The 13797-nt window shown below is 41.0% G+C and overlaps 1 protein-coding gene across 3 annotated transcripts in view; it reads right to left on the bottom strand.

The window, feature by feature from the left end:
- The window catches only part of LOC139760753 (ankyrin repeat, SAM and basic leucine zipper domain-containing protein 1-like), a 77704-nt gene extending 67140 nt beyond the window's left edge, over nt 1-10564 (bottom strand). For all 3 annotated transcript variants that reach the window (XM_071684296.1, XM_071684295.1, XM_071684297.1), the window contains exons 1-3: nt 10296-10564; nt 7074-7261; nt 6815-6937 (exon numbers count right to left, since the gene is read on the bottom strand). In XM_071684296.1, the coding sequence (XP_071540397.1) occupies nt 6815-6937; nt 7074-7261; nt 10296-10432 (448 nt within the window). In that variant the 5' untranslated portion in view covers nt 10433-10564. The remainder of the gene's footprint in view (nt 1-6814; nt 6938-7073; nt 7262-10295) is intronic.
- Nucleotides 10565-13797: the final 3233 nt, after the last annotated feature.

Genomic DNA, 13797 nt, shown 5'->3' with positions numbered 1-13797 from the left:
TGTTCTCGACTTCCACACATTCTTCAAGGCTCCCAGAATTTTCGCCCCCTCCCCCACCCTATGATCCACTTCCGCTTCCATGGTTCCATCCGCTGCCAGATCCACTCCCAGATATCTAAAACACTTCACTTCCTCCAGTTTTTCTCCATTCAAACTCACCTCCCAATTGACTTGACCCTCAACCCTACTGTACCTAATAACCTTGCTCTTATTCACATTTACTCTTAACTTTCTTCTTTCACACACTTTACCAAACTCAGTCACCAGCTTCTGCAGTTTCTCACATGAATCAGCCACCAGCGCTGTATCATCAGCGAACAACAACTGACTCACTTCCCAAGCTCTCTCATCCCCAACAGACTTCATACTTGCCCCTCTTTCCAAAACTCTTGCATTCACCTCCCTAACAACCCCATCCATAAACAAATTAAACAACCATGGAGACATCACACACCCCTGCCGCAAACCTACATTCACTGAGAACCAATCACTTTCCTCTCTTCCTACACGTACACATGCCTTACATCCTCGATAAAAACTTTTCACTGCTTCTAACAACTTGCCTCCCACACCATATATTCTTAATACCTTCCACAAAGCATCTCTATCAACTCTATCATATGCCTTCTCCAGATCCATAAATGCTACATACAAATCCATACATACATTAAATAACCTGACCAACCAGTCAACAATACAGTCACCCCCTTTATTGATAAATTCCACTGCAATACCATCCACACCCACTGCCTTGACAGCTTTCATCTTCTGCAAAGCTTTTACTACCTCTTCTCTGTTTACCAAATCATTTTCCCTAACCCTCTCACTTTGCATACCACCTCGACCAAAACACCCTATATCTGCCACTCTATCATCAAACACATTCAACAAACCTTCAAAATACTCACTCCATCTCCTTCTCACATCACCACTACTTGTTATCACCTCCCCATAAGCCCCCTTCACTGAAGTTCCCATTTGCTCCCTTGTCTTACGCACTTTATTTACCTCCTTCCAAAACATCTTTTTAATCTCCCTAAAATTTAATGATACTCTCTCACCCCAACTTTCATTTGCCCTCTTTTTCACCTCTTGCACCTTTCTCTTGACCTCCTGCCTCTTTCTTTTATACATCTCCCACTCATTTGCATTTTTTCCCTGCAAAAATCTTCCAAATGCCTCTCTCTTCTCTTTCACTAATAATCTTACTTCTTCATCCCACCACTCACTACCCTTTCTAATCTGCCCACCTCCCACGCTTCTCATGCCACAAGCATCATTTGCGAAAGCCATCACTGCTTCCCTAAATACATCCCATTCCTCCCCCACTCCCCTTACCTCCTTTGTTCTCACTTTTTCCATTCTGTACTCAGTCTCTCCCGGTACTTCCTCACACAAGTCTCCTTCCCAAGCTCACTTACTCTTACCACTCTCTTCACCCCAACATTCTCTCTTCTTTTCTGAAAACCTCTACAAATCTTCACCTTCGCCTCTACAAGATAATGATCCGGCATCCCTCCAGTTGCACCTCTCAGCACATTTACATCCAAAAGTCTCTCTTTCGCGTGCCTATCAATTAACACGTAATCCAATAACGCTCTCTAGCCATCTCTCCTACTTACATACGTATACTTATGTATATCTCTCTTTTTAAACCAGGTATTCCCAATCGCCAGTCCTTTTTCAGCACATAAATCCAAAAGCTCTTCACCATTTCCATTTACAACACTGAACACCCCATGTATACCAATTATTCCCACAACTGCCACATTACTCACCTTTGCATTCAAATCACCCATCACTATAACCTGGTCTCATGCATCAAAACCACTAACACACTCATTCAGCTGCTCCCACAACACTTGCCTCTCATGATCTTTCTTCTCATGCACAGGTGCATATGCACCAATAACCACCCATCTCTCTCCATCAACTTTCAGTTTTACCCACATCAATCTAGAATTTACTTTCTTACACTCTATCACATACTCCCACCACTCCTGTTTCAGGAGTACTGCTACTCCTTCCCTTGCTCTTGTCCTCTCACTAACCCCTGACTTTACTCCCAAGGCATTCCCAAACCACTCTTCCCCTTTACCCTTGAGCTTCGTTTCACTCATAGAGCCAAAACATTCAGGTTCCTTTCCTCAAACATACTACCTATCTCTCCTTTTTTCTCATCTTGGTTACATCCACACACATTTAGACACCCCAATCTGAGCCTTCGAGGAGGATGAGCACTTCCCGCGTGACTCCTTCTTCTGTTTCCCCTCTTAGAAAGAAGAGGGAGACCAAATTGGAGGTGGAAAGATGGAGTGAAAAAGATTTTGTGTGATCGGGGCCTGAACATGCAGGAGGGTGAAAGGAGGGCAAGGAATAGAGTGAATTGGAGCGATGTGGTATACCGGTGTTGACGTGCTGTCAGTGGATTGAATCAAGGCATGTGAAGCGTCTGGGGTAAACCATGGAAAGCTGTGTAGGTATGTATATTTGCGTGTGTGGACGTATGTATATACATGTCTATGGGGGTGGGTTGGGCCATTTCTTTCGTCTGTTTCCTTGCGCTACCTCGCAAACGCGGGAGACAGCGACAAAGCAAAAAAAAAAAAAAAAAAAATATATATATATATATATATATATATATATATATATATATATATATATATATATATATATATATATATATGGGAGGGTATTGACTGAGAGGGTGAAGGCATGTACAGAGCATCAGATTGGGGAAGAGCAGTGTGGTTTCAGAAGTGGTAGAGGATGTGTGGATCAGGTGTTTGCTTTGAAGAATGTATGTGAGAAATACTTAGAAAAGCAAATGGATTTGTATGTAGCATTTATGGATCTGGAGAAGGCATATGATAGAGTTGATAGAGATGCTCTGTGGAAGGTATTAAGAATATATGGTGTGGGAGGAAAGTTGTTAGAAGCAGTGAAAAGTTTTTATCGAGGATGTAAGGCATGTGTACGTGTAGGAAGAGAGGAAAGTGATTGGTTCTCAGTGAATGTAGGTTTGCGGCAGGAGTGTGTGATGTCTCCATGGTTGTTTAATTTGTTTATGGATGGGGTTGTTAGGGAGGTAAATGCAAGAGTTTTGGAAAGAGGGGCAAGTATGAAGTCTGTTGGGGATGAGAGAGCTTGGGAAGTGAGTCAGTTGTTGTTCGCTGATGATACAGCGCTGGTGGCTGATTCATGTGAGAAACTGCAGAAGCTGGTGACTGAGTTTGGTAAAGTGTGTGGAAGAAGAAAGTTAAGAGTAAATGTGAATAAGAGCAAGGTTATTAGGTACAGTAGAGTTGAGGGTCAAGTCAAATGGGAGGTGAGTTTGAATGGAGAAAAACTGGAGGAAGTGAAGTGTTTTAGATATCTGGGAGTGGATCTGGCAGCGGATGGAACCATGGAAGTGGAAGTGGATCATAGGGTGGGGGAGGGGGCGAAAATTCTGGGGGCCTTGAAGAATGTGTGGAAGTCGAGAACATTATCTCGGAAAGCAAAAATGGGTATGTTTGAAGGAATAGTGGTTCCAACAATGTTGTATGGTTGCGAGGCATGGGCTATGGATAGAGTTGTGCGCAGGAGGATGGATGTGCTGGAAATGAGATGTTTGAGGACTATGTGTGGTGTGAGGTGGTTTGATCGAGTGAGTAACGTAAGGGTAAGAGAGATGTGTGGAAATAAAAAGAGCGTGGTTGAGAGAGCAGAAGAGGGTGTTTTGAAGTGGTTTGGGCACATGGAGAGGATGAGTGAGGAAAGATTGACCAAGAGGATATATGTGTCGGAGGTGGAGGGAGCAAGGAGAAGAGGGAGACCAAATTGGAGGTGGAAAGATGGAGTGAAAAAGATTTTGTGTGATCGGGGCCTGAACATGCAGGAGGGTGAAAGGAGGGCAAGGAATAGAGTGAATTGGAGCGATGTGGTATACCGGGGTTGACGTGCTGTCAGTGGATTGAATCAAGGCATGTGTATGGGGGTGGGTTGGGCCATTTTCTTTCGTCTGTTGCCTTGCGCTACCTTGCAAACACGGGAGACAGCGGCAAAAAATATATATACCTACACAGCTTTCCATGGTTCACCCCAGACGCTTCACATGCCCTGATTCAATCCACCGACAGCACGTCAACCCCGGTATACCACATCGCTCCAATTCACTCTATTCCTTGCCCTCCTTTCACCCTCCTGCATGTTCAGGCCCCGATCACACAAAATCTTCTTCACTCCATCTTTCCACCTCCAATTTGGTCTCCCTCTTCTCCTCGTTCCCTCCACCTCCGACACATATATCCTCTTGGTCAATCTTTCCTCACTCATTCTCTCCATGTGCCCAAACCATTTCAAAACACCCTCTTCTGCTCTCTCAACCATGCTCTTTTTATTTCCACACATCTCTCTTAACCTTACGTTACTTACTCGATCAAACCTCCTCAAACCACACATTGTCCTCAAACATCTCATTTCCAGCACATCCATCCTCCTGCGCACCACTCTATCCATAGCCCACGCCTCGCAACCATACAACATTGTTGGAACCACTATTCCTTCAAACATACCCATTTTTGCTTTCCGAGATAATGTTCTCGACTTCCACACATTCTTCAAGGCTCCCAGAATTTTCGCCCCCTCCCCCACCCTATGATCCACTTCCGCTTCCATGGTTCCATCCGCTGCCAGATCCACTCCCAGATATCTAAAACACTTCACTTCCTCCAGTTTTTCTCCATTCAAACTCACCTCCCAATTGACTTGACCCTCAACCCTACTGTACCTAATAACCTTGCTCTTATTCACATTTACTCTTAACTTTCTTCTTTCACACACTTTACCAAACTCAGTCACCAGCTTCTGCAGTTTCTCACATGAATCAGCCACCAGCGCTGTATCATCAGCGAACAACAACTGACTCACTTCCCAAGCTCTCTCATCCCCAACAGACTTCATACTTGCCCCTCTTTCCAAAACTCTTGCATTCACCTCCCTAACAACCCCATCCATAAACAAATTAAACAACCATGGAGACATCACACACCCCTGCCGCAAACCTACATTCACTGAGAACCAATCACTTTCCTCTCTTCCTACACGTACACATGCCTTACATCCTCGATAAAAACTTTTCACTGCTTCTAACAACTTGCCTCCCACACCATATATTCTTAATACCTTCCACAAAGCATCTCTATCAACTCTATCATATGCCTTCTCCAGATCCATAAATGCTACATACAAATCCATTTGCTTTTCTAAGTATTTCTCACATACATTCTTCAAAGCAAACACCTGATCCACACATTCTCTACCACTTCTGAAACCACACTGCTCTTCCCCAATCTGATGCTCTGTACATGCCTTCACCCTCTCAATCAATACCCTCCCATATAATTTACCAGGAATACTCAACAAACTTATACCTCTGTAATTTGAGCACTCACTCTTATCCCCTTTGCCTTTGTACAATGGCATTATGCACGCATTCCGCCAATCCTCAGGCACCTCACCATGAGTCATACATACATTAAATAACCTTACCAACCAGTCAACAATACAGTCACCCCCTTTTTTAATAAATTCCACTGCAATACCATCCAAACCTGCTGCCTTGCTGGCTTTCATCTTCCGCAAAGCTTTTACTACCTCTTCTCTGTTTACCAAATCATTTTCCCTAACCCTCTCACTTTGCACACCACCTCGACCAAAACACCCTATATCTGCCACTCTATCATCAAACACATTCAACAAACCTTCAAAATATATATATATATATATATATATATATATATATATATATATATATATATATATATATATATATATATATATTTATATTATCATACTTTGTCGCTGTCTCCCATGTTAGTGAGGTAGTACAAGGAAATACCCACATACACATATATATACATACATGTCCACATACGCACATATACATACCTATACATTTCAACGTATACATATATATACATACACAGACATATACATATATACACATGTACATAATTCATACTTGCTGCCTTTATTCATTCCTGTCGTCACCCTGCCACACATGAAATGACAACCCCACCCCTCTAAATGCGCGGGAGGTAGCACTAGGAAAAGACAACAAGGGCCACATTTGATCACACTCAATCTCTGGCTGTCATGTATAATGCACTGAAACCACAGCTCCCTTTCCACATCCAGGCCCCACAAAACTTTCCATGGCTCACCCCAGACGCTTCACATGCCCTGGTTCAATCCATTTACAGCACGTCGACCCCGATATACCACATCGTTCCAATTCACTCTATTCCTTGCATGCCTTTCACCCTCCTCCGTGTTCAGGCCTCGATTGCTCTATATATATATTCACATCGCAAGGAAACAGATGGGGAATGGCCCAGCCCACTCACATACACATGTATATATGTAAATGCCCACAAATGTACATCTTCATACATATACATTTCAACATACATATACATACACAGACACACATATATACACATGTACATATTCATATTTGCTGCTTTCATCCATTCCCGTCACCACACCACCACACACAAAATAGCATCTACCCCCTCCAGCGAGGCAGCGCCAGGATCAGACAAAAAAGGCCACATTTGTTTACATTCTAAAAGGGGAAACAGAAGAAGAAGTCAAGAACTGAGTGCTCATTCTCCTTGAAGGCTCAGACTGGGGTGCCTGTATGTGTGTGGGTGTAACCAAGATGAGAAGAAAGGAGGTTAATCTAGATGCTTTGTATTTTCAACCATTCACAAGGTACTTCATAATGCCAAAGTAAACATAATCTGTATCTCATATAAATCGTACTTGCCTTTATGGAGATTGGGATCAGCATTCTGCTGAAGGAGGAATTTAACTATCTGAGGTTTTCCACAGGAACAAGCATACATCAAGCATGTCCATCCAGATTTTAGAATCTCATCTACTGCAATACCTAAGGAAAAAGATAAAAGTGACAGTGACTGAGATTAGAAAATGCAATTGCAAGATACATCTGCCCTTTGCAATACAAAAATCTGATTAAATTTGATAACAGACTACAAATCTTACCTTGAGCGAGATCTTCTTACCTTGCTTAATCAAGGACCTGATTACAGGTAAATTCCCTTGCATTGCTGCCATACGGAATTCATCAAAAGGAAGTGAGTATCCCTCATGCATTCGCATCTGTTGCCATGATCTGCATCTAGAAGGTACTGGATTTCGACTCTTGGAGCTCCAGGAAGGTTTCGGGCTAGACGTCTCAAAGAGGCAATTCCTGTTGAAAGAGGAGACGCATATCTCAATATATTTCTCTATTCTTTGTAGTTTTTTCTTGCTCCTAAGTCTAACACAGCTTCCCATTTATATCGAACAATTATTTTCTCTGCTCTTGAAATAATTCTGAGGTTATACCTCTCATATAAATGTATATTTCTTTTTACAGTGACTGACAAGGTATAGGCAAATAACATACTACAGTCAATGTCATCTTGGGAGGAAAAAAAGTTAAAGAAAGAGAAAAAAATTAATCAGGGCTCCACACATGTTTGTAGATCTGACTTTTAAAGGAAGAAAAGTTATATGAAGAGGGAAAAACAAAAGGAAGAGCATTCCACATCTTAGCTGTTTGAAGGAAGGATCATAACAGCCAATTCTTGAGTAGCAAGTTTTCACACACAAGCTGTGGGAATGGCAGTCAAAAGTGTGTCATAGGTCCAAAAATAGATATGTACTTCTGCTCTAGCTTCAGCATTTGCTACTTCATTACTGCTGATATCAATATATGTCCAAAGCACCAGCAAAATTCAACATTGTACTTTAGAATGATTCTTACAATCCAATTTTGAACTTTCTCAACTATATGAGACACTGTAACAGTCTGATACGATACGACTTGGAATGTACTCTGGAAATCAAGAGTAGGTTCTAAATCTCCCAATAGGAGATTCCTAACTTATCATAATAGTAGCATAAATACCATACAGTTCTGTAGCAAATATGGAAGATATTCACAGTTTTGCTATACGAGATTCTTTATCGATATGGCAAAACCTTCACCATCACATTTTAAGCCATTAGTAAATATCATTCTTCTGACTGCAGCAACAGTATCATGCTGAAGGAATTCACTTTTTATCATTACAAAAGCATGATTGCTTTTAGTTATTTTCATGCAGTCAATGCAATGCTTGATCTCAGGAACCTTCCAGGGAAGGAACGAAACAAAATTTACAATCTAATTTTCCTTATGTTGGCTGAGACGGCATGGGCAACTGAGACACTATTCAATGCCATCCCATTAACCTCTTGGATCCAACACAGGAGTGGCATGAAGATGCACACAAAAATGGCCAGAGATATAATGCCACCTAAACGTCTTTGCCTTCATTCTGCTACACTTCTAACTGCAACTCTCCACGAGTGAGGAACTCCATGTGATCTTGATGTAAAACAAACTTTTGATAAACTTGCTTGTTATTTTGTTCTCTTAAATATGGCCTCAAAGAATAAAGCTAATGATGCAATTCAGCTACCCTAAGGAGGGCAAGGAAAGTGTAGACTTTATAACAAACGGTGGTCTTATTTGATCACCTTGCACATGAAAATCCATAATCTGCTGGGAACCATTCCAGTGTTAATGAAACATTAGCGTATACCATAAAGAAAAGCGAGGCAATCTTTTGTGTGGCATAGCAGGTTTGCCTTTTTTGTACAAGTACAGAGGCCAAGTATACAGCATCTGGGAGACCTAATGCTATCATTTTTTACATCATAATTCCTTCATCAATTTTTTTATCACTTTTGTATAAAATTTCTTCATACTTTTGAAGAATAAACATGTTTCCAAGGTATAAAAGGCTAGTTTATGATTTAGAAGCATACATTATGACCTCAGGTAATTCTTACAAAAGGTCATTCCCCCTAAATCCCTAATTCTCATAGGCCTAGTTCCAGTCCAAATGCTGTTCTACCAAAAATATAACCCATATGGTTAGCAAGGGACCTTTATAACATGTACTGAAATCTATTATGTTATTAGATAAGCAACTGTGGTGAGGGTTATGCATACCAAGAATAATGTAATTTCAATTAAATATAAAAGTATGTGACAGTTGTTTAAAGAATGAACAGAACCTACAAAAGCTTACCTAACTTTTATAATTCTTGAGACTTAGCAATGTTCGATCTTCTATTCAAAATACACCACTCACACCAAGACTGAGCATGATGCTAACTGTTGACACATATCAACAGATGATAGAGTAACAACCAGACACATCACTGCCCAACTATCCCATAAGTTGCCATTCCATGCCATCTCCAACAGCAGATTAATTCAATGCCCAACTTCACTACAAGCAGCAGTTCCATACGATCCTCTACAACAGAACAATTAATTTTCTGAAGCAGCAATTTCATAAGAATCACAGTGGCAGAACAATTTCCAGACCAACCTTCCTACAAGCAACCATCCCATGACATCCCATCAGAAGACCAATTCAATGTAAGTATGTTTCCATTAAATACTTCAGCTAATAGGAAAGTTGAAGAGAGGTTCTCATGTCTTTGATAGATTTTTATTTACATTATCACATTTTTACATTAACCCCATATCTCTACTGATGTGCAGCACATAACCCACACAACTAATGCCTTATTTACTCTTATACAATAAACAACAATCCATGTCATGCTCAGGAAGGGTTAACCTATTCTCTGTACAAATCTTAACATCCAAATCTTAATATGCATGATTAATCTCGCGACAGCCTATATCTAATGGGAAAGGAGTTTACTTTTTGAATTCACCATCGCATTCTCTATTTTCAGTACTACTGGTAATTTAAAAATAATGTTCATGCACCTCCCATAAATTACTTTACTTCTAATAAATATATGGAGACCACTCATATCTTCCAAACATATCTCTGAAGTACCCCCAAACCGGATATTTACCAGATTAGGTTTGAGTATTTTTTCCTTAAATAGACTGACTTTTGTGATTTTCTTACCCAAATACTTTTCTCCTTTAAGACCCCACTCATTTTGTGGGAAACTGAGTGGACTACAGTACCTCAAAGAAACATTTGACCATCCTCTACATGAAGCGAAATTATTCCAACTATACCAGTTAAAAGCCGCGTTAATGCCTGTAATGTTAACTTAGAATTCTTTAAACCATTAAACATCTCCACGCTCTCGATAGAGGACAGTTGTACATATGCGTATCTTTTATGTGAACAGGTATAGTATATTAATCTAGTCACAACCAATAACATTTATGTCTTCGCAAGTAGGGTTGCACTTACTCATACAAGGTTGGGGTCATGTCAAGTTTTTCCTCTAAGGGTGTGCGTCTTCGGATGGTAAATCCTGGCTCTGTCCCACAACTTTCTAGTTCTAGTTCGTCTTCAGAAGACTCGGTCATTTCTGCCGGCCTTAGCATACTGGCTGGCCACCATATATCACGTAATACTACTTGGTCACTCGCCAATTACTATTTTGGTAAGCCAGCGTTTACATCATGACGTCATGAACTAGTTTACACTTGTTATTGATGACACTGATACATAATATCTTCCTCTCCTCTCGGATATTTTTTCTGCCAAGATAAGATTGATTATTCATGGTATTATTAAAGTTTCGGACATCCAGGCCTTGGTTATGTTAGGTTTAGTTTGCTTGAAAACCAAAGGAAAACCATAATTTCAACTTTCAAACAGGTGGATGTTTGAAACTAATTTTACTATTCATGTTTTGATAATATCATGGACTATGGCAATTCCATGGTAACCGTTGAAGACCCCAATTTCACATTTCTTTTCACATTCGGCTCTGTTTTTGTTAAATGTTTTCGAATATTGGAATGTGAGGGCTCAAGGGTGAAAACAGAAACATAGATTACTTAACACTGACGTACCGGTAAGTAATGGTTACGTACGGTAAGAGCAAGGTACTTGGACCGCCCTAGCAAAATGGAGTTTATGATAGTATAGAGGCTGGTGTGAAAGGAAGACCGCATGTGGTCTTTGTAGTTATAATTGTGCATGAACATTTTCATAATTACACAAATTTGTCCTCTCCGTAAGCTGCCAAACCTATTCCAATTTTCCGAAATTCGGCGTGGTGCAACATGATGAACGAACGGGGGTGAAAAAGTGAAGTGGGATTCCCATGACACTGGTGCAGGAGCAGAGATGAAGTGGTGCCTGGTCTCGTGATTTTGCCTTACGGAAGAGAAGGCGCTGTGAGGTCTGCTGGATATGCTGTAGAACAGAGGTGTGTGCTTTCGTGGTTGTGGTGCGCGGCTGAGCTTTTGTGATAGTGATGCAGGAGTTTCCGAGGTCGAGTGGCTGTTTCAGGCAGCCTTACCGAGTGGACGAGAAATAAGTGATCAGACAACCGGAAATATAAGTTGTAAACGAATTTTCCAGTCCGGAATAGTTACCTCTCTCAGACCTAGACCTGAATGAATGATGAAGATAAGAAAGGCCATTCCAAGAGAGGGGGAGAGTTTGAGACAGCTTTGAGGAAGTGAGATTTGATAGAAGGTAAAGAACCGGGGCTTGACCCAGCGTGCATTGGTTTGGTTAGGTTGGCTAGCACAGAGCTGGTATGTTGAGGAAGCAAGGAATGGGTAGGATTTTTTTTTCTTATAGAGGATGGGTATAAGAGGGGAGGGAGGGGTTGTATATCTGACGCCAGACACTGGATGTATCAATGTTTTCGTTTCAGTTTTCATTTCTTTTTTAATAGATGTGATTGATAGTATCCAGTTGGAATATTGAATAGATTGTTTGGATTAACCACTCCTAAGAGATTATCGAAGAATACTATCCAGGAGTAATGATGGTGGAGATCAAAACGTTCCATTTGCTTGTCGCAGTCGCGCTCCCTCGTGGAGTTCTGTGATCTTGGTGATCTCGTTCCACTCAGTGTTAAAGATTCACCGTAGAGCTTTATTTTGTATTATTTGGAGGGAGCGGATGTTAGTATTGGCTGCGAGATCAAGTGTTGATGGAGAGTAAGTGATCAATGGACGAATCAATGTTTTATAGATGGAATTTTGTTTTAAAATTAGCTTACCTGAATCTGTACAATTTCACAAGCTCTTTTACAAGTCACCCTTAATTGGATATGATGGTTCATTCTTAGTTGAAGGTCGTAATTTAGGCTTAGTACAAAGTTGGTACGTGAGACGGGTATAGGTAAAGACGGTGAATACGCGAGTCTAGGTAGACAGTGGTTAGGTTGTTGTCTGTCCCAGACCTGACTTCGCCGCCTCTTATATACCCGGAACATCACAGAAGGAAGTCAGTCAAGCTAAAACCTGTGCCTTTATACACACAAGCTCACTTACTAGCGCCTTAACGTCTGTTACCAGAATACACTCGGAGAGGCCACTGTGGTGTTTCCTTGGTAGCAGTTATTGCCCCCGGTTACTTCAAATATATCCAGTGCAGTAAAAAAAGGTAGTTGTAAAACGTGTTTCTGTGTCCCTTTCAGCTATAACACCCTAATGATCTAAGAACACCCGCTATGTACATATGTACACATATATCTATCCCTGGGGATAGGGGAAAAAGAATACTTCCTACCTATTTCCTGCGTGTCATAGAAGGCGACTAAAAGGGGAGGGAGGGGGGGGGGGGGGGGGGCTGGAAATCCAACCCTCTCATTTTTAATTTTCCAAAAGAAGGAGCAGAGAAGGGGGCAAGTGAGGATATTCACTCAAAGGCTCAGTACTCTGTTCTTGGCGCTACCTTGCTAACGCAGGAAATGGCGAATAGTATGAATATATATATATATATATATATATATATATATATATATATATATATATATATATATATATATATATATATGCAAAGGTGAGTAATGTGGCAGTTGAGGGAATAATTGGTATACATGGGGTGTTCAGTGTTGTAAATGGAAATGGTGAAGAACTTGTAGATTTATGTGCTGAAAAAGGACTGATGATTGGGAATACCTGGTTTAAAAAGCGAGATATACATAAGTATACTTATGTAAGTAGGAGAGATGGCCAGAGAGCATTATTGGATTACGTGTTAATTGACAGGCGTGCGAAAGAGAGACTTTTGGATGTTAATGTGCTGAGAGGTGCAACTGGAGGGATGTCTGATCATTATCTTGTGGAGGCTAAGGTGATGATTTGTATGGGTTTTCAGAAAAGAGGAGTGAATGTTGGGGTGAAGAGGGTGGTGAGAGTAAGTGAGCTTGAGAAGGAGACCTGTGTGAGGAAGTACCAGGAGAGACTGAGTACAGAATGGAAAAAGGTGAGAACAATGGAAGCAAGGGGAGTGGGGGAGGAATGGGATGTATTTAGGGAATCAGTGATGGATTGCGCAAGAGATGCTTGTAGCATGAGAAGAGTGGGAGGTGGGTTGATTAGAAAGGGTAGTGAGTGGTGGGATGAAGAAGTAAGAGTATTAGTGAAAGAGAAGAGAGAGGCATTTGGACGATTTTTGCAGGGAAAAAATGCAATTGAGTGGGAGATGTATAAAAGAAAGAGACAGGAGGTCAAGAGAAAGGTGCAAGAGGTGAAAAAAAGGGCAAATGAGAGTTGGGGTGAGAGAGTATCATTAAATTTTAGGGAGAATAAAAAGATGTTCTGGAAGGAGGTAAATAAAGTGCGTAAGACAAGGGAGCAAATGGGAACTTCAGTGAAGGGCGCAAATGGGGAGGTGATAACAAGTAGTGGTGATGTGAGAAGGAGATGGAGTGAGTATTTTGAAGGTTTGCTGAATGTGTTTGATGATAGAGTGGCAGATATAGGGTGTTTTGGTCGAG

This window comes from Panulirus ornatus, chromosome 38 (genome assembly GCF_036320965.1).
Source record: "Panulirus ornatus isolate Po-2019 chromosome 38, ASM3632096v1, whole genome shotgun sequence".
Taxonomy (NCBI): Eukaryota; Metazoa; Arthropoda; class Malacostraca; order Decapoda; family Palinuridae; genus Panulirus; species Panulirus ornatus.
This window is presented reverse-complemented; position numbering and strand designations above follow the sequence as displayed.